General features: G+C 24.9%; 1 protein-coding gene across 1 annotated transcript; it reads left to right on the forward strand.

Moving 5' to 3' along the window:
• The first annotated feature begins 180 nt into the window (after positions 1–180).
• Positions 181–26,463, forward strand: LOC113551042 (serine/threonine-protein kinase SMG1). Its single transcript, XM_026953051.1, is given in 52 exon segments — positions 181–792; positions 1,956–2,068; positions 2,146–2,315; positions 2,388–2,469; positions 2,533–2,580; positions 4,417–4,542; positions 4,662–4,900; positions 4,968–5,125; positions 5,187–5,338; positions 5,407–5,585; positions 5,672–5,823; positions 5,914–6,061; positions 6,458–6,599; positions 6,683–6,910; positions 7,153–7,293; positions 7,404–7,540; positions 7,610–7,815; positions 7,895–8,082; positions 8,470–8,789; positions 8,854–8,995; positions 9,133–9,243; positions 9,321–9,529; positions 9,599–9,755; positions 9,827–9,979; positions 10,047–10,285; positions 10,348–10,607; positions 10,680–10,987; positions 11,359–11,541; positions 11,812–12,261; positions 12,329–12,556; positions 12,636–12,720; positions 12,785–13,327; positions 13,394–13,556; positions 14,595–14,748; positions 15,581–15,700; positions 15,770–16,038; positions 16,617–17,043; positions 17,106–17,610; positions 17,674–17,870; positions 18,152–18,241; positions 18,243–18,338; positions 21,306–21,542; positions 21,608–21,896; positions 23,011–23,310; positions 23,375–23,532; positions 23,628–23,792; positions 23,946–24,096; positions 24,198–24,358; positions 24,563–24,725; positions 24,789–24,932; positions 25,002–25,108; positions 25,922–26,463. Coding segments are annotated over 52 exon segments (10,323 nt in total). The 5' UTR covers positions 181–440; the 3' UTR covers positions 26,000–26,463.

Here is a 26,463-nt window from a genome sequence, read left to right on the forward strand (position 1 = left end):
CAGTAAAAAATAATGTAAAAATATTGTATATCAATGATATGACAATTTATATTGATAATAACAGACACAAAAAATATAAAAACCATGGTATACAATACTATATAATTTCGGTTACGTAGGTTCGGTATCATCAAACATGATAGCGCATGCGTTTGAACTCACTCCTACCCACCACTCATTCATAAGGGATAACCGCTCGAACCTCGAACTTTCATCCTATTCTGTATTTTTGTCAACCCCCGAAGTCCTGAACCCCTATTCATTCAATTCGTGTGATACATGTGCGCAGGTTCAATGATAATGAATGAAAGTTCTCAATGTAAGTATGATGTTTTTTTTCATGAACGGAATTCGTGATTGGCGCGATGCATTCTCAACTCGTCTCCTTGATAAAGAATATTGTTATTCTTTCTGATTGACCATTGTCCATTATATTGGCTATGAGCGATGTTAAGTTACCAACGATGATCACCATAAAATCTAAGGGTAAACCAGATTCGAATAAGGTGGCTGTCAATGGTTCCATTGATAAACGACCAGAATCCAGTTCAAATAAGTTGGAGAACGATGTAACTACTGTTGATCATTATACAAAGAATGGTACCTACAACAAAGATGATTATCGTAACAAAACCACGGGATCATATTACAGAAGCAATAGAGTGTTAATGAAGAACAGGTCTTATAGTGGCGATCAAGGATTTACTTCACGTAAATATAATGATGACATTCCTAAAAGACGAGATGAATCATTTGACTCTAGATCCATGTATTATTCCAGTTATCGTAATGGTAAGAAATTTAAATACTTATTCTAACCTATTCATTTTTTTGTTTGAAGTTTAATTGTTTAATTATCGATTATTACTATAGGTACAACCACAATTCAGATCACATTAAATTATCCTTAAATTGTTTATTAATGTAGGTATTGATAGGATGAAAAATTATCACTTCATATAATTAAACCTTTTGAATTTATCTAGTTGTAATATAAAAAAAAAGTATTATGTTTATATTTTTCAATATATTTTTATTTACCTAACCACTAGAATTAGTCTATATTTATTTATTACAATACTAGTAGTTAAATAAATTGTTGATAATTGATTTCACACCTACTTAGATAAGTTAGCAATATTATTTTTGTGGTTTTTTTTTTTAAATAAAATAAAAAAAGCTACTTAAGTAGCTTTGATTTTAATTTCATTTACCTATGCAGGACCTTAAAAGGAGTTCAAATAAATTAGGTTTTTATTGAATAGATACTCATTATATATTAATAAAAATAATATTAAAAAAATTATTTTTATTTATTTGTACTGCCAACTAATATATGTTATTTATTTTTATCACCTAATTATGATATGGTACATATATTATTAATATTTAATCACTCACTTTTTGTTATTTTTCATTTACTAACAATTAAATACCAATGTGGTTTAGTCTTACAGAAACATATAGGTAGGTATTATGAAGTAACTTTTAAAATGTTCAATGTTTATATACTAACATATTATTTTTATATTTTTAATAGATTATTAAAAGAGTTATTATTTGTCATTAAAACATTATTTTTGTTTTATGAATTTGCCAAAACACTTTAAATTAACAATATATTATTGTCAGTGGTGTATTTAGACCGCTCCTTTCAGGTATTTCCAAGTTAGGGGGTTTATCATGACATTTAAAAATTAAAATTTAAAAGTTATTATTTTTTTTTTATCAGACTTGAAAAGTTAATTTTAAGTATACAATATCTTACATAGAAAACTTAAAAAATAAAAATGTAATATAAATTTGTTCATTTATTTTCTTTCTATTGGTAGGTATTCAAATTATTGTTTGTGATTTTATATTGGTTGTAATTTTTTACCTATTGAAATTTTTTTCTTTGTAAATTTTTAAAAATAAATATCCTATTATTTATCATTTATATTATACAATTTTAGATTCTTTTAGTAATAATGGACCATCTGAGGATTCAAAAATTTCAAAAATTATTAGAAAAATATTCAATGAGGAAGATACTAGAACACTTATATCATTATGCAATCAACTTCAAGTATTTATATTAAACTACATTAAAAACTAACTTATATTTTTAATTATTATCATTAATTTAATTCTTTGTTTTTATAGGAAGTATTTGTTCTGCCTGAGAATAAAAAATATATTAGACGCTCTGTTGATAATATAGTTGAACACCTTTATGTATGTTTTCATTCAACTACAATTTCATACAATGGAAAGTGCGCTGTTGCTAAATGTTTAGGAAAATTTGGACATGCTTTACAATATGATTGTAAAAGGTATAAGAAATATAATTTCTTTTGAAAACTCATATCAACATTTTGTATATTAACTTAATTATATTATTTTAGGTTTATTGATTTGATGTTTATTAAGTATAATTCAGAGCGTAGTAAAGAAGTTAAAACATTGATAATGCTGGCATTCTATGAGGTGAGTTGAAAAAATATTTTCTAATTTATTTGATTATTATCTAATTGTAATGTATGTTTGAAGTTATCAATGATTGATCAAAAACGGTCATATTTGGAAAGTTTGGCATCGGTATGTATTTTATTTGTGTGTTTAATTTTGATTAGTATTTAGATATTATCATAAAATTAGCATCCATCATTATTGGTTGTTAATATAGTAGAGCCTCAATTTACCAAACTAATTGGGACCACATTTAGTTCGAGACACAAAAGTTCGAATATTGGAAATTGTTTTAATAAATACATACCCATAATGTTTGTGTCTACATCTTGATATATAGGATGTAACGGGACTATTAAACAAATATAGTAACATTTGTAATGGAAGTTTGTCAAATAGTCTTGTTACACCTTATATATTTAGTATTATTATAATCATTCATATCACAAAAAAAAACTTATAAGTTGCATTATTATATTTGAATTACATTATTTAGAAATTTATAGGAACATTTTGACAAAGTAATTCATTTTCATTTGTAAGAATTTCCATTTTTTGTTCATTGTAAAACATTATTTTTACGTTTATTCGACATCGTAGATAATTGATACTCGTGATGTGTATAAAGGATCTATACACAGTCGAAAACCAAACTAGACTGACAAATAGAGCACGAGAACACTGTTTAGATTAGCCCATTGTGTCAATTATTTACAAAATATTCATACAAATAAATGTATGTAATGTGTTAATAATAAATTAAGATAATGATAAAATTGGTTAACTGACCGATAATTTTGATGTTTGGATAAGCCAATTGCAAGTTAGGATAATCGAGGTTCTACTGTTTATTAAATATTACTTAAATACCAATAACATATTTTAACAATATTTTATGCTTATCAAATAAATTTCATTTATACCAATACACCTAAATTTGTATAAATATTTATTTTAATATTTCACATAAAAAAAATGTATGGTCTTAAGTAGGTTTAATATCAATTTTTAATTATTAAAAAGTTGGTTTAATCTCTGCTGTATATTGGTATCAAGTGTATCTTGTCATTGAGTATATTACTGGTAATGAATGTGTTAAATTTAAATTTAATGATAGATCATTGTTATTATGTCAATGAATAATTCTGTTGTCCCATACTTCAAAGAAAATTGTATTATTTATTTATGTTGCTATTATTTATATGATAGATAGAACTATAATTTATGAAAAAAGCTTATCTTATTTATTATAAAATATTATTAGCTGTTATTAATTTAAAAGTGAATAATTTCATACTGTAAAATGGTGTGAATAATTTTAATAATATAAATAACTTAAACATTTCATTGTTCACAACAAATAATAATATTATAGTAAGTGGTAGTGAAAATTTTCTGGTCCAACATTTTTTTTTTTTATTATAAAAATAGCTAATATTGATATTTTTATTAAGTATTTAATTTCATCCAAATTTAAACTTAAATATCTATAAAAAAAAAATATGTATTTTTGAGATTTGTATGTTCTTTTAGAACAACTTATGACTTACACATTTACACTTATACCTTATACAAGGTAAAACATAAATATTTTTATTTAAAATTCTTTATTTATACCAATAGTGAATACTGAATAATGACTATTTGTAACTATACCTAGTTATAAAGTCAGTAATTGCTGTTAATATAAAAAAATTGTACTGTACTGTTTTTATAATATTATAATCTAATAATAAAAACTACCCATGAACATACATTTTTGAAATCCATTATTTTTTTTTATTTAAGTGATTGTTGTGTTATCAGTTTTTTTTAAAAATAATTTCCTTTTTTATAATTGTTATTATAACTAATAATTAAGGTCATTAATTTAGTTCAACTTATATTTGATTTTATGTTACTTACCTCATCTAAATATTTTGCTTCTCAACTAACTTGCATACGTTTTTTTTTTTCGTTTTTGAGCTTATACTGAAGAACATGTACTTGACTTTAGAATCAATTGATTCACCTGAATTAATTACAGTCACTGCTGATGTTGCTATAAACTTTTCACATGTGTACTGCCGAGCTTTCGAACCCTACTTTAAGGTTAGTATTTGTGTACATATTATCAATTATGAATATATCTAATTTTAATAAATGTATTTATTTGTTATTATTATTAATATAATAATAAATAATTTATATTGTATTTTTTATGTTCACAGGATACAGTGGATATATTAGTTGGTTGGCACATTGATACTTCTCAGTCTACAGAAACAAATCAACGTATATCACAATGCATTTTTCGTTTATCAACTTATTGGACTGCTGACATGAGCTTCACTCTTGGCTTACTTGAACAATTATTAGAAGATATGTCTTCAATATCTGACGGTTTTGAGGAGAATAATAAAACAAAACAACTAAGTGAAGATTTAGATAAAATTTTAGCATTTATCAGGTACTATTTCCATTAATTGAAAACTTACTACTATTAATGTATGCATTTTTATTTTTTCATATGTTAGAGTATTTAGTATTGTGGCTGAAAGTGTTGGAAAACATTTAAGTCCTAAAAGTTCATCTGTGGTGTCCTGGCCATTTTTAAGTAATGCATTAATGACTATAATAAAGACTCTGCTCAAATGTGTAGATGTAACTATTGATGAAAATATTATTGAAGCAGGTAAAAAATAACTAATACCTATATTGTTATGTATATTTATTAATTTTTAAATATTTTATAGCTAATAACTGTATTTGGTTGATTCTGGATATTCTTCAATCACAAATGCCTTCAATTAATGACTTAATGATTAAAGTCATTGAAAAAGAATTGTTACATATTGACGAATTTAAACTAACTGTTATTGTTTCAATATTTAGAATGATTTCAAAGGTTTGACTATTTATTAAACATGATTAATCAAACAAATTTAAAGATTTAATTTTATAAAAATATATTAGGTTATACGAGAAGGAAGTACAAATCTATCTAAAGAATTTGTGGAAATGTTATTATGTGGTAAATCACATTTACGTCAATTGAGATTTTTACCATCCGTGAAATTACATGATTCAAATATAGCACTTTACCAAAGTTTATTGAGTATGAAAAATGTTTCTCTAGTGCTTATAGTTTACAGGTATTTTGTTTTTTAATTTTTAATTTTTAAAATGTATTGCCAATAAATATTCAAATCTTCAAAGTAAAATGACATGTTTTTTGTAGGTATATTACAGGAGATTTGGAAAAAGCTTGTCAAACATTAGATTCTAATCTGCCATCATTTTGTGTTGATAATCCATTTAAAGATATAGAATATTCAATAGAAGAAGCATCTATTGTTGTTCATATAATTTTTAAATGCCTAACAGTTATAGGTAACATTTATATATTATAATATATGATTTAACATAAATTTAGTTTTTGTATTTTGTAATAAAGTTTTAAATATTTATTTTTTAAAATAGCCAATGACAGCAATTCTATTATTGGTATGTGGGCATTACAACCGAGCATATTTGAATTATTGTCTACAAAGTTAGATCCGACTATTATCAAAATGAATGATCCTTTGCGTTTTTCTTTAATGTTTTTGTTATATTCTCATTGTAAAAAGTAAGAACATTTTATACATTTATTAATAAGTTATATTAATAATAATTAATAGTTATATACTTCATTTTTTTAAATTATATCTATGGTCTATTTCATGAGAGAATTGATAGTTTAGTACATCAGTGATGTCAGGCCCCTATTGTTCCTCCAAGAATCCTAAACAAGATCAAATTTTTCGCTGACATGAGTACACGCCGAAATTGCCGTTTGAATGCGATCAATTGCTCAAATGCTGACAAAAATGGGTTGGCAGACTAATTATTCTCTCATGAAATAGACTGAAGTGTTAACTATTTCACAGAATAAATATATATAAACAAGTTTATATTATATAATTTTATAGTTAGTTTCTAATTTATTTTATGTAGTTTTTAATTCTACTTGTTACTTTTCTAGGCACAACAATTTTGTTGCAAGTAGTCGATTAGTGACAGCTGGAAGAACAAGTGAAAAGTCTCAACAAAATGTAGAAATTAATTCTCATAAGAGTGGAAACCTAGTGAAAATATTAAATATTTTTGAAAAATTTTTGAAAATGGTATTTATTAATATATCTTATAATAATAGAATATGCAAAGTATTAGAACATATTAACTTCATAAATTATATTATAATTTTTAGAATGTAAATGTGGATTGTAAGCTTTTGGTTTTGAAATGGATTCATGAATTACTGATGCATGCTGATAGTGCTAGTTACTTGAACATAATTTTAATCTCACCAGAGATGATTAATATTGTTCGTTCTTTAATATATATAGCATTAAAACGTAATGAAATTTCATTATTTGAAGGCATAGCACAAATATTAAATATTGTTCTTGGAAATCCTACATTTTGTCAATCGAAGGTAATTTTAAATTATTGAAATAATAATACCGTGAAACTTCCATTTAACAAAGTCGAATAAGCAACAAAAAAAATTTTAATATGGAAAAATTTATTAAATAAAATGTAATTTTATTTAAAAATGAAGATCATAGTTCTTAAATATATTTTGTTAATCATAAAATGTCATAAAATGGAAGTTTCACTGTATTTATTTTTTTTAGTTATTTTTTTATTATTATTATTTTATTGTTTTGATTGCAGCCACTTTTAATTGTTGACATTTTAAATTTGTGTCTTTCATGTATAAATCTTACTGAAAAAGATATAAGTAAACAATTTTATGCCTTAATTCATAAAATATCATTGATTACTGTTTTACAAAATGTATCAATCTGCTCGTTGGTAAGTATTATACTAGAAATTATATTATGTTGAATTGAATATAATTCATATTTATTAGTTTTCAACAATAAAATAACTTACTTTTCTGTACTTAATATTTTTACAAATAGAAAAACAAAAGCAAATTTAATAAGAAAATTAAACAAATGATGAGTTCCCATATGAGACGAAAAGCTGTTGTTACGTTAAAAACTGAGTATTTTAAAAATTATATGTGTGAAATGATTGAACTTAATAGCAATAATAAGTAATTAAATAATAATTTTTTGATTATTGTTATTTTGAATTAAAAATTGATTTGTTGGTATTTTTTTAGTGATTCTTCCAGCGATTGGTTATTAGATGTAGTAAACAGTTGTTCTTTTGATATTGATAGTGATGAGACTGAACTTTTATCTCAGGCTCAACACTGTCGTGTCTTATTATATTTTTGGATTAACTGGGAGGCAGCTAATTTTTGTGTTATGAATCGTCTTCGTACTCCATTTGGGAAGCCTAATTCTACTTTTAGAGCCATTGAAGGTAATAAATTAAATAATGTATTTTATATTTTTTATTTTTTTTATTTGATCAACATACAAATATATATTAAATATTTTAGGTGGAATAAAAATTTGGGCACGAGATTCAATATTAACATTAAATGATGATACAAAAGTTAAACACGCAGAAGGCAAATTAAATAACCTTAGATATACTAGAAACTTAGTAGCATTCATAGAATGTTTAGAAAAATCTGTTTGCAATTCTATTGATGGTACTGCCACTGCTCTACCTGCTGCACAAAAAGTAAGAGTATCAAAGTTAATATAGAACTAGAAAATTTATTTAAGTATTTAAGTTCGAATTTATTCTTTAAAAAACAAATGTTACATCTATGATTTTAATTATTAGATATTTTAAAATCTTGATATTTCATCCTGGTTAAAATGTATTAATACATTGTTAATGAATTATTTGTATTTTTAAACACTATTTTATATTATAAAAATAATGATTAATTCAAACCCAAATTGTTAAAACTATACAAATACATTTAGAATTTTGAGAGGAACAATGAATTTATTTTACAATGATATGTATAATTTCTAAACTAATATTATGTTCAAATTTTTATTTCAAATGTGAAGATATTTACAAATTCAGTTAATTATAAATATTTTATTTATTTTATAGCCCGTTAGACATTTTTTTCATACAAATCGTAATACTTGTTATGAATGGAATTCAACAATACGCAGTGCAATGCTCGCTGTATCCTTAAATTCTGGTCTTAGCTCTTCAGCTATTCGCCATGGTCAATATTTAGTTCAACATTTAACAAAACAAAGTGAATTTCCAGTTAAAGAGTATATTTCAGCTATTATTCAATTAGCTTGGGCTTATTGTAAACTTAAAGAATCTGATTGCATTCGTGGACTTTATGTATGGTCTAAAGAAGTTGCTCATATGAAACTACCATTTTTGAATATTCTTGCTGATCAAGCTAATGGAAAGTAAGTTTTAAATATAATATTCTGAATAACTTATTTATTTGTTTAAACGTTAATACTTTTAAAGATTTGAAGAAGCAGCTGAATCATATATGAATATGCTTACTACAAACCCAGATCAAATAATAATATACCTTAAAGGCGGAGGTGGTTCAATTAATAATATTGAAGGTTCTTTAGAAGTCTTACAAAAATTCATCATTGAACAAGTAATTAATTTAAAAATAATTAAGTTAATATTATTTATTATTTTCAAAACCAGAAAAAATATATAAAACCAAAACATGCAATCAATACTCTCATATTGATTTTTAAAATATTGAGTATTAACATTTTATGTTTTCAGCTAAAAGAATGTTATATGTCAATTTGTGACTGGAAACCATTAATGGATTGGTCACAAAACGAAGAAAACATCATATCATCAATTGCAAAAGATAAATATTTTTGGCAAAACGTAAGGATTTGATATTTATTTTATATATAAAATGTTATATTAAGAATAATTTTAATATCGTATTATATTTTAATTAGAGATATGTCTCTGCTAATGATTTGCAAATTGTTAATGATGTTGAAGAAGGAAATTACAGTTGTATTGATGATTTAGTTAATTGGTCTATCAACGAAAATGCTAAAATAATAAAAACAAACTGGAATTGTTATGATCTTATAAACCAAATTAAAAGTCGACTGATGTATGTTGTATTGAAAATGAATATTTCTAAAGGAAAATTAGATAAGTATGTTACATAAATTTATTGCTTATGTTAATATTATACTGGTAAATCATGTTGAATATTTCATTTTAGTCAAAACAAATTAATTGTTGAAGACTGTCAAGAAGTAGTACAGAATCTTCTTCAAGAAAGTTTAACAGATAGCCTTTTGGAGTATACACAAGAATTATCTGTTCTATCTTATGCAATAAACTCGCTCTTAGAAAACAGCCCTATAATATTTAATTTAGTATGTTTTAAATTTAAATATAATTTATTTTGACTATTTATTTTATTTATATTTTTTATTTTTTTATGCAGGTTAATGATATAAGTAATAAATCAGTGAGATCTGATTTACTATGTCAGGCATTGTTATGGAGTAAACTTATTAAAAATCAAATGCCAGATTATGAGCACAGTATTCAACAAATAAATAAACCAAAATCTGACACATCAATATTATATTTAAATGTAAGATCCAAATTATTAAAATTAAAATTAGTCAAAATAAACCTTAAATTATGTTATTCATTTTCAGTTGGCTCATGTAGCCCGTAAAGAAGGCAATGTAAACCTTGCTACCCGAGGAATGCTTCAATACTTACGATCAAATAGAGCATATGATTTCATAAATTTACCTTCTATGGGAAACAAATCTGAATCTATTTCATGTATGCTACAACAAATTGGAGAACTTCTTGTAGATGATACAAATGCATCATTATGGCCAAATAATCATGCATTAGTAGTGAGGCAGTTCTCTAAACTTGTCCATCAGTAATACAAATAAATTGAATGCTTAAAAATAAAAATTAACTGAGTTATTATTTTGTTTTTAGTTGCGTATCACAAGAATTGGGGATAGAAATGTGTATGAAATCGGCATTTAAGTTATTAGAACAAGCACAATTAAAGAATGACAATAATCTTAAAGAAGATAGTTCTCGAATTCTAATTACATTAGGAAAATGGTTAAATTGTGGAAATAATATTCCTGACAAGACACTTATTAAATCATCAATCGAAAAATCCAATAGTTTATTGAATTTTTCAAATGAAAATTTATCAAAAACTAGCCAGTTAATTCGTGAAGTCATAAGTATATAATTATTTATATTTTATGCTTGAATAATGTTTTTTAATGATTTCTACAATTATATTAATTTCACAGAATCTGATTATACATCATCAAATGATTTGGACGAACAGACTTTGATGATTGGTCAACTTTTAAGGATTTCAGTATCATATTGTCCGTCAATGGCAAAAGCATGGAATGAATTAGCAGGCTGGTGTTATAAATTAGGCCGTAGAGTAGTAGATGAAGCATATAAACGAAATACGTATTTGTTAAATGATTCAGAAATGGCTACTGTAGATGCTTATATTCCTTCCAATGCAACACAAGAAGATCGTGACAAAATATATGGCATTCTTAATGTAGTTACATCTTCACCGCAAGATGATGACGATATTGGTGTATGATATATTTTATAATATATACAGTGGAACCTCGATAACTCGAATCGGTAGAGGGTGAAAATAAAATTCGACTTATAGAGGCTCAAATTATCATAAATTGAAATGCAGGGGCCATGGCATTCCTTCGAGTTATCGAGGTTCCACTGTACTTCTATAGTTAAAAACTATTTTTAGTTTAATATTTAATATGAATTTAATGGTTATAATTACATATCATTACAATTTATATTTATGAACATGAATATAAATTTATCAACTTATAAATTATTCTGTTAGTTGTTGTTTTGTTTTTTATTAAATTCTTTAAAAAAAGTTGACTTGATTACACTTATTTACTTAAATAGTAATTTTATTATTTTTATTTTCAGAGTGAACATATTTATACTACTGAAACACTAGAATTTCAATTACAGAATGTTTTACACTTTGAAGATAATGAGTTGTCTGGATTGATTGATTGGTGGAGAAAATCTCATTCGAGAATTTATGGATATTATCAATTATCTGCTCAAGCTTATTTTAAATATTTACAGTTATGTGATAATCATCAGGTAAATAAATTTAAGATATAGGTCAATTTTTTAAAATGCATACCTAACCAACATGCAGTAATCATAAAGTTTATTCACATGGAAATTGTTTGTATTATATCTTACCATAATAATCTATAATAATTAATTTTACTATTCAAATTTTGCAAATATCTGTTAAGCCAAATTAAAATTGAATATTATATAAAAATATTTAACATTAACATTCACAATATTAAAATGTATAAATTAATTGGTATTTCTTATTAATTATTTTAATATTATATTTAGGAAGAGTCAATTGCAGCAACATTGAGGTTATTGCGTCTTACTGTTAAACATGCTCTTGAGCTTCAAGGTTCATTAGAAGAAGGCCTAAGCAATACTCCAACACAACCCTGGCGTTCCATTATACCACAATTATTTTCAAGACTCTCTCATCCTGAACCTTACGTTAGACGTACTGTGTCTGAACTACTTTGTCGTTTAGCCATTGATGTTCCTCATTTGATTACATTCCCTGCAGTTGTTGGATCTGATACTGGTCTTAGCACTATAAATGAAATGCCTTCTTCAAGCTTATTGAAATCTAGTAAAGAGGTAGGAGATGAAACAAATTCAGTACATGAAGAATTTGATAGTAATGAAGAAGACGATGAAGATTTAAAAATTGGACAAGATGAACAGGCTATGGTACTGGAAGACTGTTTTCATTCAATGGTCAATATACTATCAAAACAGGTATTTAAAATTGTTTACAACAAATAGTTTATGTTAACCAGTAACTTATATTTAATTGTATGTTTAGGCCGGTGAAATGATTTCTGAAGTACGGGTTTTAGTATCTGAATTGAGAAGAATTACATTATTGTGGGATGAATTATGGTTAGGGACATTGGTTCAACGTCAAACTGATATAAGTAGACGTATTAATCAACTAGAGACAGAGCTGAATAAAACTGAAAATCATCCACATCTTACAGATATAGAAAAAGAACATATTGCTGTTGAAAAATACACCATGTTACTTAAACCAGTAATATATTGAATTTTATAATTTTCATAATTTTTAATAATTAAGTATATTAAATAATATTAATTTAAAATGTTTATAGATTCTTTTTATATTTGAACAATTACATGCAATTACTTCTGTTAAAGCTGAAACACCTCACGAAGAATGGTTTCAAGATAAATTTGGTAATTTATTACAAATTATATTTAACAATAATAATTATTAATTTGAGAATATTTATATTTTAAGGATCATATATCACTCATATGTTAGATAAATTACGAAGACCCATAGATTCAGTTAACATAAATGTACAAGAAGTATGGAAGTCTATAAAAAATTTACAGAGTAATCTTCAAGCACGTATAAGCAAAAGAGGGTCATATTCTTTGAAAATGGAAACAATTAGTCCCATTCTTGCCAATCTTAAAGATACTAAAATTGCCATGCCAGGTGTTGAACGAGTCGTTACAGTTGCTTCAATTCATAATAATGTGGCGATTTTACCTACATTTACTAAACCAAAGAAATTAATATTCTATGGATCTGATGGCAAAGTGTATACATACTTGTTTAAAGGATTAGAAGATCTACACTTAGATGAACGAATAATGCAACTTTTATGTATTACCAATACATTACTTAGTGGATCTTCTGATCATTATAGAGCTCACCATTATCCAGTCATACCATTGGGACCAAGATCTGGGTTGATATCTTGGGTAGATGGTGTTGTACCTATATTTATGTTATATAAGAGATGGCAACAAAGACAGGCTTCTAACAATGATGGTAATAAATAATAATTAAAAGCTCTTGTAGTTGAATTTACAATTTTATGTGTCTATTTTGTTATAGGGGTAAATATGCGTCCCTCCGAATTATTCAACTCTAAATTAACACCATTGTTGAAAGAAAAAGGAATTGTCAATATGGAAAATAGAAAAGAATGGCCACTAAGTATCCTAAAGGATGTGTTAACGACTTTGATGAATGAAACACCGAACAATTTGCTTTCAAAGTATGTATAACTTGTTATAATATAAAATATAAAATTATGATTTGTCAAATAGTATATTATGACAAAACAAACAATTAAAATAACAATACAAATATTAAAAAATTGTATTATACTGCTATAGGAGATTATAAAAATATTGATATTATAATAATAAAATGAGTAATAAAGTAATAATTCATAATAGTTCCGGTGTTATTCCTAAAAATATCCTAGGGTCTTAGGAAATAATTTTTCTTTCATATGTACTTATTTTTGAATTAAAACAAAATAAATATAGCTATTATTTTTTTTCAAATCCGTAATAATTTCTGAAAAAATTATTTTTCTTTACAATAATAAATTATAATATAATTATTATATTCAAGTATAAATTCAAATATTATATTAGGTATATTGTTTGTATTATAGTATTATACTCATTTCTATTATAAAAATAAATAAAAGTTCTCCGTTTCATTATTATTATTATTGTTTTATTTTTGGAAATATTTCTGTTAAGATTTTAATTAGTTTTATATTAATATTTTTAGTAGAATGTTACCTTCATATAAAGTTTGTAAATTATAAGCTTATTTTAAGTTTTGAAATCTTTATCTATTTAAAAAAAAAGTATTTATGATCCTAATTATATTATAAGTGGGACTGACGTTTTAATTTAATTGTTTTTCATATTGTTTTTCATACATTGTTAGGAATGCAAAACAGCTTAAGAATAATAACTACATGGTTATTATTCAGTGGTTACATTGTTTATATGACATTAAATTTATATTTTATAAATAATATAGTATTTTGGGTGTATAAAACCTAATTGGTTATTATAATCTTTAGAAAACTAGTGTAGTAATTTAAATTTTTGCTTTACAAATTTGATAGGTTGCAAGTGAAGTATAATATGTAATATTTATAATAAATAATTCTACACAATTTTAGGAATAGTATCCTATTATAGATCTATCTATATTAGATTTTTTCCCAAACATCTTATTTTATCTAAATATGTAGGTACACACTACATACAATCTATTTTTTTTCTAGTGAACTATGGACACAAAGTGTTGATTCTGGTTCTTGGTGGCAATCTACATCATTATATGCAACCTCGTTGGCTGTCATGTCTGTTATTGGATACATTATAGGCTTGGGTGATAGACATTTAGATAATGTACTTGTTAATCTACAAACTGGAGAGGTTTGTATATTTTTAAATTTTACTTAATTTCTTAATATTAAAGATTCAGTTCAACAGTGATGGATTTTTCTTTAAGTATCCTAATTAAAATTACTAATAAATTATATTGTATTGTGATCATATAATGCACAAATTACTTTATAAAATTATGTAATATTTTAACCATACCTTGAATCATATCCTTAATATATGCACATAATTTACAGAAAATTATTTTGACTACATAAATGCCACTTATGTACAAACCAAATTTTTGATTAAAAGGTTTACCTTAATTATTTATTTATATGTTTAATACTTTTGATTACTACTAATAGATAAAAATTAGTAGTTATATATCTTAAATATTTCAAAGATATCTGCAATAATGTAATTTATTTTAAAAATCAAAATATTACTTGACATAGGCAGAACTAGACATTTTCATTAGATTGGGCCACTCATGAGTCATTTTGCACTTATCATGTTCAAAGGAAGGGCGATAGGGAACACCAATGTTTTTTATTTCAATACAAATGTATAATTTAAGTAATTTATTTTATTACATTTAAAATAATATGTTCTTAGCAAATGTATACATTATTTACAGAGCCAATTAGCCTGGGTCATGGCCCAGTTGACCCAAGCCGTAGTTCTGCCCATGTTACTTAATAAACAACCTTGATGGGACTAAACTATAAATGTGCTATATGTACTTTATATACACTTAACATTCTATGTGTAGATTAAATTAAAAGTGATATTTAATCTAAAACAAAAGCTTAGAATGTATTAAATTACAATTTCTTAATTACATTATAAATACTTTAATTAATAAAAATGGAATTTGCAGGTAGTACACATTGATTATAATGTATGTTTTGAGAAAGGTAAAACATTACGTGTGCCTGAAAAAGTTCCTTTTAGGTTAACTCCAAACCTAAAGGAAGCTCTCGGAGTTACAGGGATTGAAGTAATATATTACTAATTAATTATTGTTTATTATTTTAATTATAAAAAAAAAAATACATTTTCTAATTAGGGTAAATTCCGTTTAACATGTGAACAAGTGATGAAAGTATTGAGAAAAAACAAAGAAACTTTATTAACATTGTTGGAGGCATTTGTTTATGATCCTCTTATTGACTGGACTCCTGGTAATGAAACTGGATATACAGGTGCTGTTTATGGTGGAGGTCGATCAATTGTAATGGAAAATCGATTAAATAGACGACAGTTAGAAAAAGAAATTACATTGGCTATGTTGAATGTGCGCATTACAGAAGCAAAATTTGATTGGTTAAATAATAGGTAATTATTGTGTAAATATTAATTATAAAATATTGATCAGCTATACAGCAGATATACCACTAGGCTATAGAGATGTATTAATCATTGTATATAATGAAAAACAATTTTTGAGCATAGACATCAATATTTTGTGTTGACATACTGGACGATTCTTTTATCATTAAATATTCATTATTTCAAAATCTATTAACGATTTTGTAAATATTTTTCTTACATAATTTCCAGTCCAAATAAACATTTTTTTCAAATATAAATTATATTTTTATTGTTATAATTTTTTAAGTTTTTACTTTTTTGAATGACAACATATATTTTTAATTTCATATTCTGAAGCAGAATATTGTTTGGAATATTTCGATACATAAAAATTTTAATTCGGTCGAGTAGTTTTGGTGATGTAAGTATTTTTAGTTAAGGTGAGCAGAGTGCTTTACCAACATTTTGTGGGGTATTCACTCCATCCCGTTTACCTAAACTTTAAATGCTTATAACAGTTTAAAAAGGATCATACAAAAAATTAATATATAAAAAGTATACATCATATGCTGCTCAAAATTAAAATTAATTAATTTTTTTAGAGAAAATATGCTAGAATCAATGACCAATATTATGGAAAGTTTAAATAAATTTTTATTGGAAAGAGAAAAATTGCAAAAGATGGAAGAAGGTTTAGCAGAAAGTCATCAACTTATGGCATTGGTAAAAGAAGCTGAAGCATCACCAGCTGGTCAGCATCCACTATATAAATTACCAGAACGATACTTTGCATTACAACAAACACAGAATATGATGATTGGTGCTACAATGTCACTAAGACAAAAAGTTGAAGACTGTGATTCACGGTTGACACAATATGAGATGGCTGTACATTTTCTCGGAAGTAGTCAAATTCGTATATTAATTGATCAAGAAGAATCAAAGTCAATTCAATTATTTCACAATCTTTTATTTGACGATGTAAAAGAATTTTTACAAAATGCTGGCCAACCAATTTTAATTGAACAAGTAATATTTGATATTAACATTTTTTTTTAATGTATAATATTTTAATAATATATTTTTTATAGTGTATACAATCAAATGATGATTTAACACTTTTATGCCATCAAAGAAGCAAATTGCTCACATTGTGTTTAAGGTTGCTTTATGATGTACAATGTTTGTTAAATCTGTTTCCAAAATCACATGTTCGCAATCATCGTCTAACATATTATAGACAATGGTTACAATTGCTAATGGATTGTCCAACTACATCAATGTGTGATCAAATTAAAGAAGAACATAAAATGCTATATTTAGGTGTTCCTAATGCCGAACCCCCTACACCGCAAACAGTTGCATATAATATGCAATTACAGCAAGCCGCTCTAGAAGCAAGTCGTAGAACTGCTAAAATTGTAGAAAGAATCAGAATAATTGACACGGAAAATGAAATAAGTTGCTCATTATTAAATGATGAAAATTCTATCATTAAAATAAATGAAAACTCAAATGGGGGCCTAGAATTTGTAATTGCTATTGGTTTATGTGCTATAAATAAAAAATTTTTAATGATGGAGACTTCTACATCAAGTAAGTTCACCAAATGTAATCGAAGATGTAAAGTAAATTAATAACAATAATTTGTATATTTAGATGCTGGGACACAGCTATTAGATATGACTTCAAAAGATGGAGAATGGGTTTTGGTTGATATGTATATGACTACTACAATTGCGGTTAAAATGGTCTCATCAGTTTTGAATGATAATGATAATGTTGAATTTGATAATGATTTAGCCTTTGCTTTCAATTGTTTACGTGCGATACAAAACCTTTATTGTAGTCTACAAGTAAGATTATTTGATATGACCCTACTAACATATTTATGACAAGTATAATGAATTATTCAAACATTTATTATTATATTATAATTTAATATTAATATATTCTATGTTGCTTTTGACAGTTAAATTATTTTTTAATAATTTTGATTTAAATTCTTACTGATTGAAACTTAGATTAATCCAATTTCTTGAAATATTTTAAAATACTTCTAAATACTACACAATTTGGTCAATATTAGTCATATTAAATGACAATACATTTAAGTCTATTGATTTTTTAATTATAGAAAATGAACTACAATTTTTTGGATATTATTATGCCTGAAACAATTAAAAAATTATGCGTGGAAGAACCAAGTACAATAACTATTATCACAGGAGTTGAATAATATAATAAACAATTGTTCAATAAGCTTCAATGATCTGATAGAACAACTTAACATTCATCTTAGACATGTGATTATGGGAATGAAGGTAATTTACTATTTTTTATTCATCATAACTGTACAACTAAAAAAAAAATTATTTTGGTTATTGTATGAAAATGTAGTTTTAAAAATGAATCATTTTAGTGGTCTAAATATTTTCAAACAATTATTATTCCTATGTTTAATTATAAGGCGCATTTTTATACGAAATTATAAAATCACACCATCCAGCTGGAAGCGTATCAAAAATACATGAATAATGTTTACCTATACTGCAATACACCTACCATACTTACAATAGTTCAAAACCATAATTTTTATTTGAATTTATGTACTATTTTCTTATTTATTTCAATTTTTACATTATAAATTATAATTATGTATTAGTTTAAACTTAAAACTATACATAATACTATTTTGTATTGGTATTTCTGTTTTTAATCATTCCTATAAATTACCTTGAAACATTTTTAAATATTATAGCAATAATATGAAAATTTGATAAACTGTATTACCTTTTTCAAAATATACTTTTATAACTATATACATGTATGTCCAATAATTATTTTTCTATAATTTTCTTAATCGTATGAAATAATTATCACCATGTGTATTTTTAATACAAACTGTTTGACAGTTAATTTTATGACATCATGTGTGAAATACTGAAATGAAACTTATGTTTAAACATGGAAGTAATTGTCCACCAACAACAAATTTTTGACCACTAAAATATTTTTTTTAAAAACTATTTTCATATAGTATACAGTATGTCCCAAAAGTCCCGTATCACCCTTAACATCTCCATAGAAAATCAATATATTTAAACACGGTTTTTTTGACAGTACTAAGTATGGAAATTCTGATTGAATGGCATAAAATTCAAATTTTTTTTTAAAAAATTCAAAAATTGTCAAAAAAATTTTTATATTTTAAATTTTTAAGATAGCCTTTTTGTTGACCACATTTTTTAGAACAATTAAAAAAACAATATATTAAAATTCAATAAAAATTGACCAAGTTAGAGCAAGTTATGTTTTTGAATAATTGTAATAAAAAAATCAATTGTGTCAATAATAAAATATTTATTTCAGCATGACAATACTTTTACATACTTAATTAAAATTTTTATTTGAATAGAAATTAAAAATAGCTGTGTCTTATCATTTGCTGAACAACGAAACTGGTTACCTATTTTTAAGTATTTTAATTATCATGAAGTGAACCTAAAGTTACGATATTGGACATAATCTTACAGTTATAATTAATGCGATTTATAATAATAATAATACCTACGCATTATTTTATTATTGAAACAATTGATTTTTTTATTACAATTATTCAAAAATATAACTTGCTCTAACTTGGTCAATTTTTATTGAATTTTAATATTTTTTTTTTGAACTTTTTAAAAAATGTGTTCAACAAAATGGCTATCTTAAAAATTTAAAATTCTTAAATGCATAAAAAAATTTTTGAATTTTATGCCATTCTATCAGAATTTCTATACTTAGTACTGTAAAAAAACCGCATTTAAATATATTGATTTTCTATGGAGATATTAAGGGTGATATGAGACTTTTGGGACATACGGTGTATAAAAAAAAAGCTTTTGTTTAGGTTTTTATTTGTATAGTTCTTTAATATTATGTCAGTGTACTGTTTGTTTTTTGCTTTCTATCCCATATGCAACATAGACAAAACAAATTCACACATTATCATTATTTTAATATTTTTGAGTAATTTTGAAGTAAAATCACTTATAACAACATTTTAGAAAATAATGTTTTTGTAGTTTATTTATAATATTAGCTCAAAATAATTTAGTATCCATTTAAATTTACTTAATTTATTTTTATTTTTCAAGTCAAATAATAATAAAATTTAAAACTGATATTTCAAACCATCAAAAATCATTAAAAAATGATTTTACATGAATGTTATTTATCTATGTTGTATGTGGGTATGATATTATAAGAGTAATATTAGGTTTACACTCTCTTAAAAATTAATGGTTTTGTGAAATATAATACCAAACACTTCATTGTTAAATTATAAATCATTGAAAATTTAGTGCCAGTATTATAAATTTAAGTGGGGTGAGTATATTTGTATTTATATTTGTAGACCTGTAGTATGTACAGAATAGTAGTAAGTACAGTATAACTTCTATTTAATAAAATTGTTCTGCTTAACTTAATATTTTTGGTAACAAAGACCTTCACAGTTAATTATGTCTTTATAAGTAAATGTATCTCTATATAATGAATTTTGTGATTTTATATGATTATTGTAAATATTGTTATATTTTATATTTAAAAAAATATATAATTTTATGAACATTGGACATACAAAATAACAAAAAAAAATGTTGCATTGTATGTACATATTTAGACATTTTTATAACTAAACAACCTAACTTAATAAATGTAAGTAAAGTTAGATAGCTATTAGACAATTATGAATAGAAGAATTCACATTGTTGTTATTGAAGTTGAAGAATAGAAGATGTTAAAGCTCACATTGTTGTGATATGTTCCATAAATATGTCAGAACAAAATACAAAGCAAAATTCTCTATTTTTTTGTTAAATAGTGGCATTATTGCAGCTAGTATGAATACATAAACTTTTCCAAAATAAAATTTAAAAGAGAGTTAAAATATTTGTTTTAGGTAATTATGTTGATGTAGGAGGATTTACTAGTTTTAACAATCAAGAGAATTTATTTTGTCCTTTATATCTACCAAAACTTCCTTTAAAATGAACCTAGTTATTTCCAGTATTGTTCAATAAAATCACTTTGAATGTCTTAAAATATAACAATTTTATAATAATAAAAGTTACTTTAAATACAGATAAGATATCTCTCACGATACTGTAATTAAAATACTGATGTGGTCAATATTATACTATACAATGTACAAGTTTAAATTTTCTCTCGATTTTTTTTATTTAACTGTAAATATGGATGATAAACTTTACATATATATTATATTCTTTGTTTAATTTCAGTCTCCGAATGAAGATTGTCGAACAGTTGTACAACAAATACGAATAAAGTTTTCTGAATTGATAAAAAAACCAGAAAATGTAGTATTATCTCAAGGAGAAATGCTTTTAATCGGCTTCAATGGTCTTTTTGAAGATGTATCTTTGGCTAATGAAAATGTCATAAAAATGACATCCAAGCTCAAGGTTTCCACAGCTTGGAAAACTGTTGATCAAATTAGAGAAGCAAAATCATTACTTGTAAGGTGTACCAATTGATAATTTTAATGAATTACTTACTATTTACATACTTAATTAATTCATAGGGAGCTGTTATGGATGAAGGCCCGTGCAGCATATTAGATGATATAATGTTTTTAAAGTCTCTTCTTACTATGAAAGAGGTTTTTAATATGTGTGCTGAAGTAGCAATTAACTTTGGAGGTAGAAATACACAATGTCTTAGTGGTTCTCGCTATAATGAAGATATGATATCCAAGCCAGTGAGATGTTTCGTTGCTGATTATTTAACAAAACGATTATTAGGACTCTTTTCACACACAGTGGCTGTTAATATTTGCTATTTGTTGCAACATACTGGTTTCAATATCAATGGTAATATAATTTTTATTTAAACTAAATAAATATTTTTTTGAGTTGTATAACATATTCCAGTAAAAAATATCATTGTTAGGAAAACAAAACTCAGTATAAAGATTAATCCATTCTAATATTATGTGCCTACAGCCTGAATAATAGTTAATTGTAATTTAAATGTAAAAAGTTATTAGTTTAGCTTAAAATATTAATTTCATTTTTTTACCATTATATAAGGTAAAGGTGAGCATGACTATTTAAAATTAAATATTAATAATAATAATAATATATACATATATAGATTTATAGAAAAAAAAAACTTAAAATATAAATACCCTTAATATTTAATATTAGTTATCACCATACTTTCTACTACCACAGGACTCTTAAATATATTACATTTTTACATCAATAAATAAAATGTAAGCAAATTTTTTTGTAAAGGTCCCCCACTGCATTGTTGGTATTAAAATGTGGGCAAACATAATAATAATTTATTGCTGCAGGGAAAGATAATAGAAATTAACCACCATCACTGTAATATATATGGATACTTTTATGAATACATATTATGACATTAGCTAGGCTTATAAAAATTCTATTATTCAGGTCAATTCTTATATCTAACAATACTTATTATTTTGAAATCTATATATTTAGATACATAAAAATTGAAAAGCTGATAGGCAATTTTAAACTGTTATAAGTATTTAAACTTTAGGTTAGTAGAATGAAATGATATGGAAATACTCTGAATGTTGGTCTACTAATCTGCTTACCTAAACTTTAAATACTTTTTACTTAAAACTACTTTCAAATTATTCTGTTTCAGAATATGAAATTAAAATATGATTAAATTTTGTTTTCAAAAATGTTAATAAATATTTAAATAATGATAGTTGTTGGATAAAAGAATCGCTTAGTAGAGTCACTATGGTTATGAGTTTATGACTCATGAATACTCTAATAAATTATATGTATGAAAAAAATTGGAACATAGTGAAAGCACTCCTAATTTTACTTTTACACCTATTTAATGTTTTATCTATATTACATTTTATTATGCTGCTGATTTTTTACCTTTGATAATATGTTGACCAAACACCACATATTTATTTTTTATTTTCTGCAGCTGAATTAGAAAAACGAGATTTTGGAGCAGATAGTAAAGTTCCATTAGAAGAACTTTGTAAAAAGTGCATGGAAGAAGGAATTAAAGTTGGTAAATTTAGTCGTGGACAATCAATGGATTTATCATCTTCATTGACAAAATTAGAAGAAGTTTGGAGAAAAATTGAACGACACACTCATTTAACAATCAGAGCTCATCAATCAGACATCGGTGCACAAAGATTGGCCATACAATATGCAGCCCATTGTTGGCTCCATGCTATTCCAGCTGCTGGACATTTAGATAACCTGCTCATTCCTGGTAAGTACATAATTATTCATAATGTTGAATGAATTTAATTTTTTTTTTTCATTGATTTTTAAAGATCGGGGCACAATTTTAATGGAATTGAATAATATATTATCACCATTGGCAGTAATGCAATCTCAAATTAATGAACACATGGAACACAGAAGTTCATTAACATCAAGTGTTGATCAACGTTTAAAATGGGCTTCAGGGGCAAATCCAACTGTAGTAGAGGTATACTATAAGACTTATTCATTGTTCAATAATATAGAAATGAAGTGTTATAAGTTGTTAATTATAATATTATTTAATACATAAAAATGTTTTAGATGGCTAATAATTTTGGAAACAGAATGAAACATGAAAAATTAATGATAGACACCAACCAAAACCTATGCAGTTCTATACTATCAGTAGTCAGTTCTCTGTTACAAACAGAATCATTATTTACTCGTACTTCAGAAGCTATTTCTGCTGATATTTCATTTTTACAAGTATTTATATTACAATATAATTCTTTGAAAACTTTTAAATACATTCTTAAGTTGTAGTTGCTAGTTATTCTAACAAGAAACATACCTTTTATTATACTTATAACACCAATAAATGTGTAGTAAAAATACGAATAATTTTATTATCAATAATAGTTGGTTGAAGATTATCAAAAAGCATGTTACATGGCTACAAATATTGGTATATCAATAACGCCAGAAGAAGAAACTCTTATTAAAGTAGTCTCTATACCGCAAGGACCTATTGAGTGGACTTGGTTAAGCAACACAGTCAGCATAATTTCTGGTAAATCATCTAATAATATCATTTATAATTTTTTTAATGTTATCATTGTCATTTTGAATTTGTATTATATTTACGTAATTTATGTACATTTTTTTACTTAGAAAATGTTCAACAACTAATGGCTGCCCAAGAACCACTTAGATCAGAAATTGCTTGTATTCAAGTATTAATAAAAGAACAATTGAGTGTTCTTAAATCCACTTTGACATCCCATAATAAAATAATATCTGACGTTCGGTTATTATTAAAGTCATTGACAAAGGTATGTTTAAATATTTAATACCATACATTTAATAAACAATACTATTTATTTTACTATTCATTTTATAAATTTGTATTCTGTCTAAATTATTTAATTATTTTTGTTATTTACTGTAAAATATTTATTTTTATTCAAAATTATTTAAATTAATATTATACAATAGTAATTATCAATGTACAATTGATTAAATGTTTTCTTTTTCAGATTGATAATGTTGGTACAGCTAGTATAAACTATGTAACAAAATATTGTTCTTATTTAGACCATTTTGTGTCTTTAATTGAACAATTAACAGCATTTAATGAACCAACAATTCAACATGTAAATGTTTTACTTAAATCAATACAATCACTTCACACAAAAACACGTAAATAAATATCATTGTTTAGACGAAACAAATGTTATATTAATTTTTATATTTTATTTTCAGCACAAATTTATGATGACTTATTAACAATCTTGGGTGAAAAAGGATTACTTATAAAACAACATAAACGTCCACCTTTAGTACGTCAAGATAGTATTTGTTTGTCACCAAGAAAAGGATTACCAAGAGATCCCCATACAGGAAAAGGTATTTAAATTTTAAACAATGCAATTTGATTGATAATTGTTAAATTATACCTATTCAATGTTTTTTTAGCTGTTCAAAAATGTAATGCATATGCTGTTAGCGTTTGGCGACGTGTAAGAATGAAACTTGAAGGCAGGGATCCAGATCCCGGTCGACGATCAACTATTACTGAACAGGTAATAAAAATTGAATAATCTAAGTAATAGTGTTTGGAAACTAATCTTTTTCTCCAACTTAAAACTTTGTAGTTTACTTTATTTTTATTAAAAAATGCTGCTATAATTGAAAAAAATGTATAAATGCACCATTATTACATTTTTAATTAAATCTTTTAAAAAATCTGATTTATTTAATAAATTAAAAATTTGAATGTTTTAACAAAGTATATAATATTTATAAAAAAGTATTTTATATTTAATTCGAGCAACAATGTTATTGAATGTGATGCCTATGTGTTGTCTCCGTCTTACAAACACACACAACATGGTAAATTTTTGTTCAGTAGATTTCTTTTTGTTGTTAGTTATAATATTTTACAGTATATACCTATTATTATTTTTAAAAATTAAAAATATTGTCTATATATTATCTATATAAATTTTTTTATATTTTTATTAAGTTATTAGAATGTATAATGTATATAATTGAAAATGAAAACACAGATAATATTTTTACCTTTAAATTTGACAATAGGATAATTTACCATACTAATGAAATAAAATAGATTCTGTGGAATGCAAATTTGATATGTTGTGCATTTATTAGACAGAAACAACAAATTTGGCATGATGTTCTCATAATCATATTTTTTGACATTATTGTTTTTGTAATTTTATTTATCATGCACTATTAAAAAAAATGTTTGTAGTTTATAAAGTTTGGCTGTTAAATATCCATTCTTAATTCTTATAACACTATTATTTTATATTTAAATATTATTCAGTGAGTAAAATGATTAAATATATTGTAAATTGTATTTCACTTATTAGGTTAATTGGGTGATAAATGAAGCCATAAATCCAGACAATTTGGCATTGCTGTATGAAGGCTGGACACCGTGGGTGTGAAAAACTAAAATTAAAGGCACTTGATGGTGTCTTTTGGGATAAATTGAAAATAAAATACTATTACTACGACAAATTGAATCATTGACCGCGCAAAACCTAAACGAGTTAATGAACAAAACTACACAGCTGGGTTAGCAGTGTGTTTGTCATTTATAAATTACCAATAAAATATATAAAAAAAAAAATACAATAATATTATTAATAATAAAAATAACATAAATACCACAATTATTAGCCATGAGAACCAGCAGTTTATTAAAGAAAAAGATCACAGTGTTATTAAAATGGCTGTTTAAATGGTATCAGATTAAGGGTAAAGTTGGTGAATATGTCGTATCTCGTAAAAAAAAAAAAGAGCATTAGTTTGCGGTAATGATTGTCATTTTTTTTTTTTTTATTAGCATTAAGTAATTCAATATTTCTTAATATTAGGTCTTTGTTGCGTTTCTAAAAATACATTTACT

The sequence above is a fragment of the Rhopalosiphum maidis genome, chromosome 2, assembly GCF_003676215.2.
Source record: "Rhopalosiphum maidis isolate BTI-1 chromosome 2, ASM367621v3, whole genome shotgun sequence".
In the NCBI taxonomy this organism is placed as follows: domain Eukaryota; kingdom Metazoa; phylum Arthropoda; class Insecta; order Hemiptera; family Aphididae; genus Rhopalosiphum; species Rhopalosiphum maidis.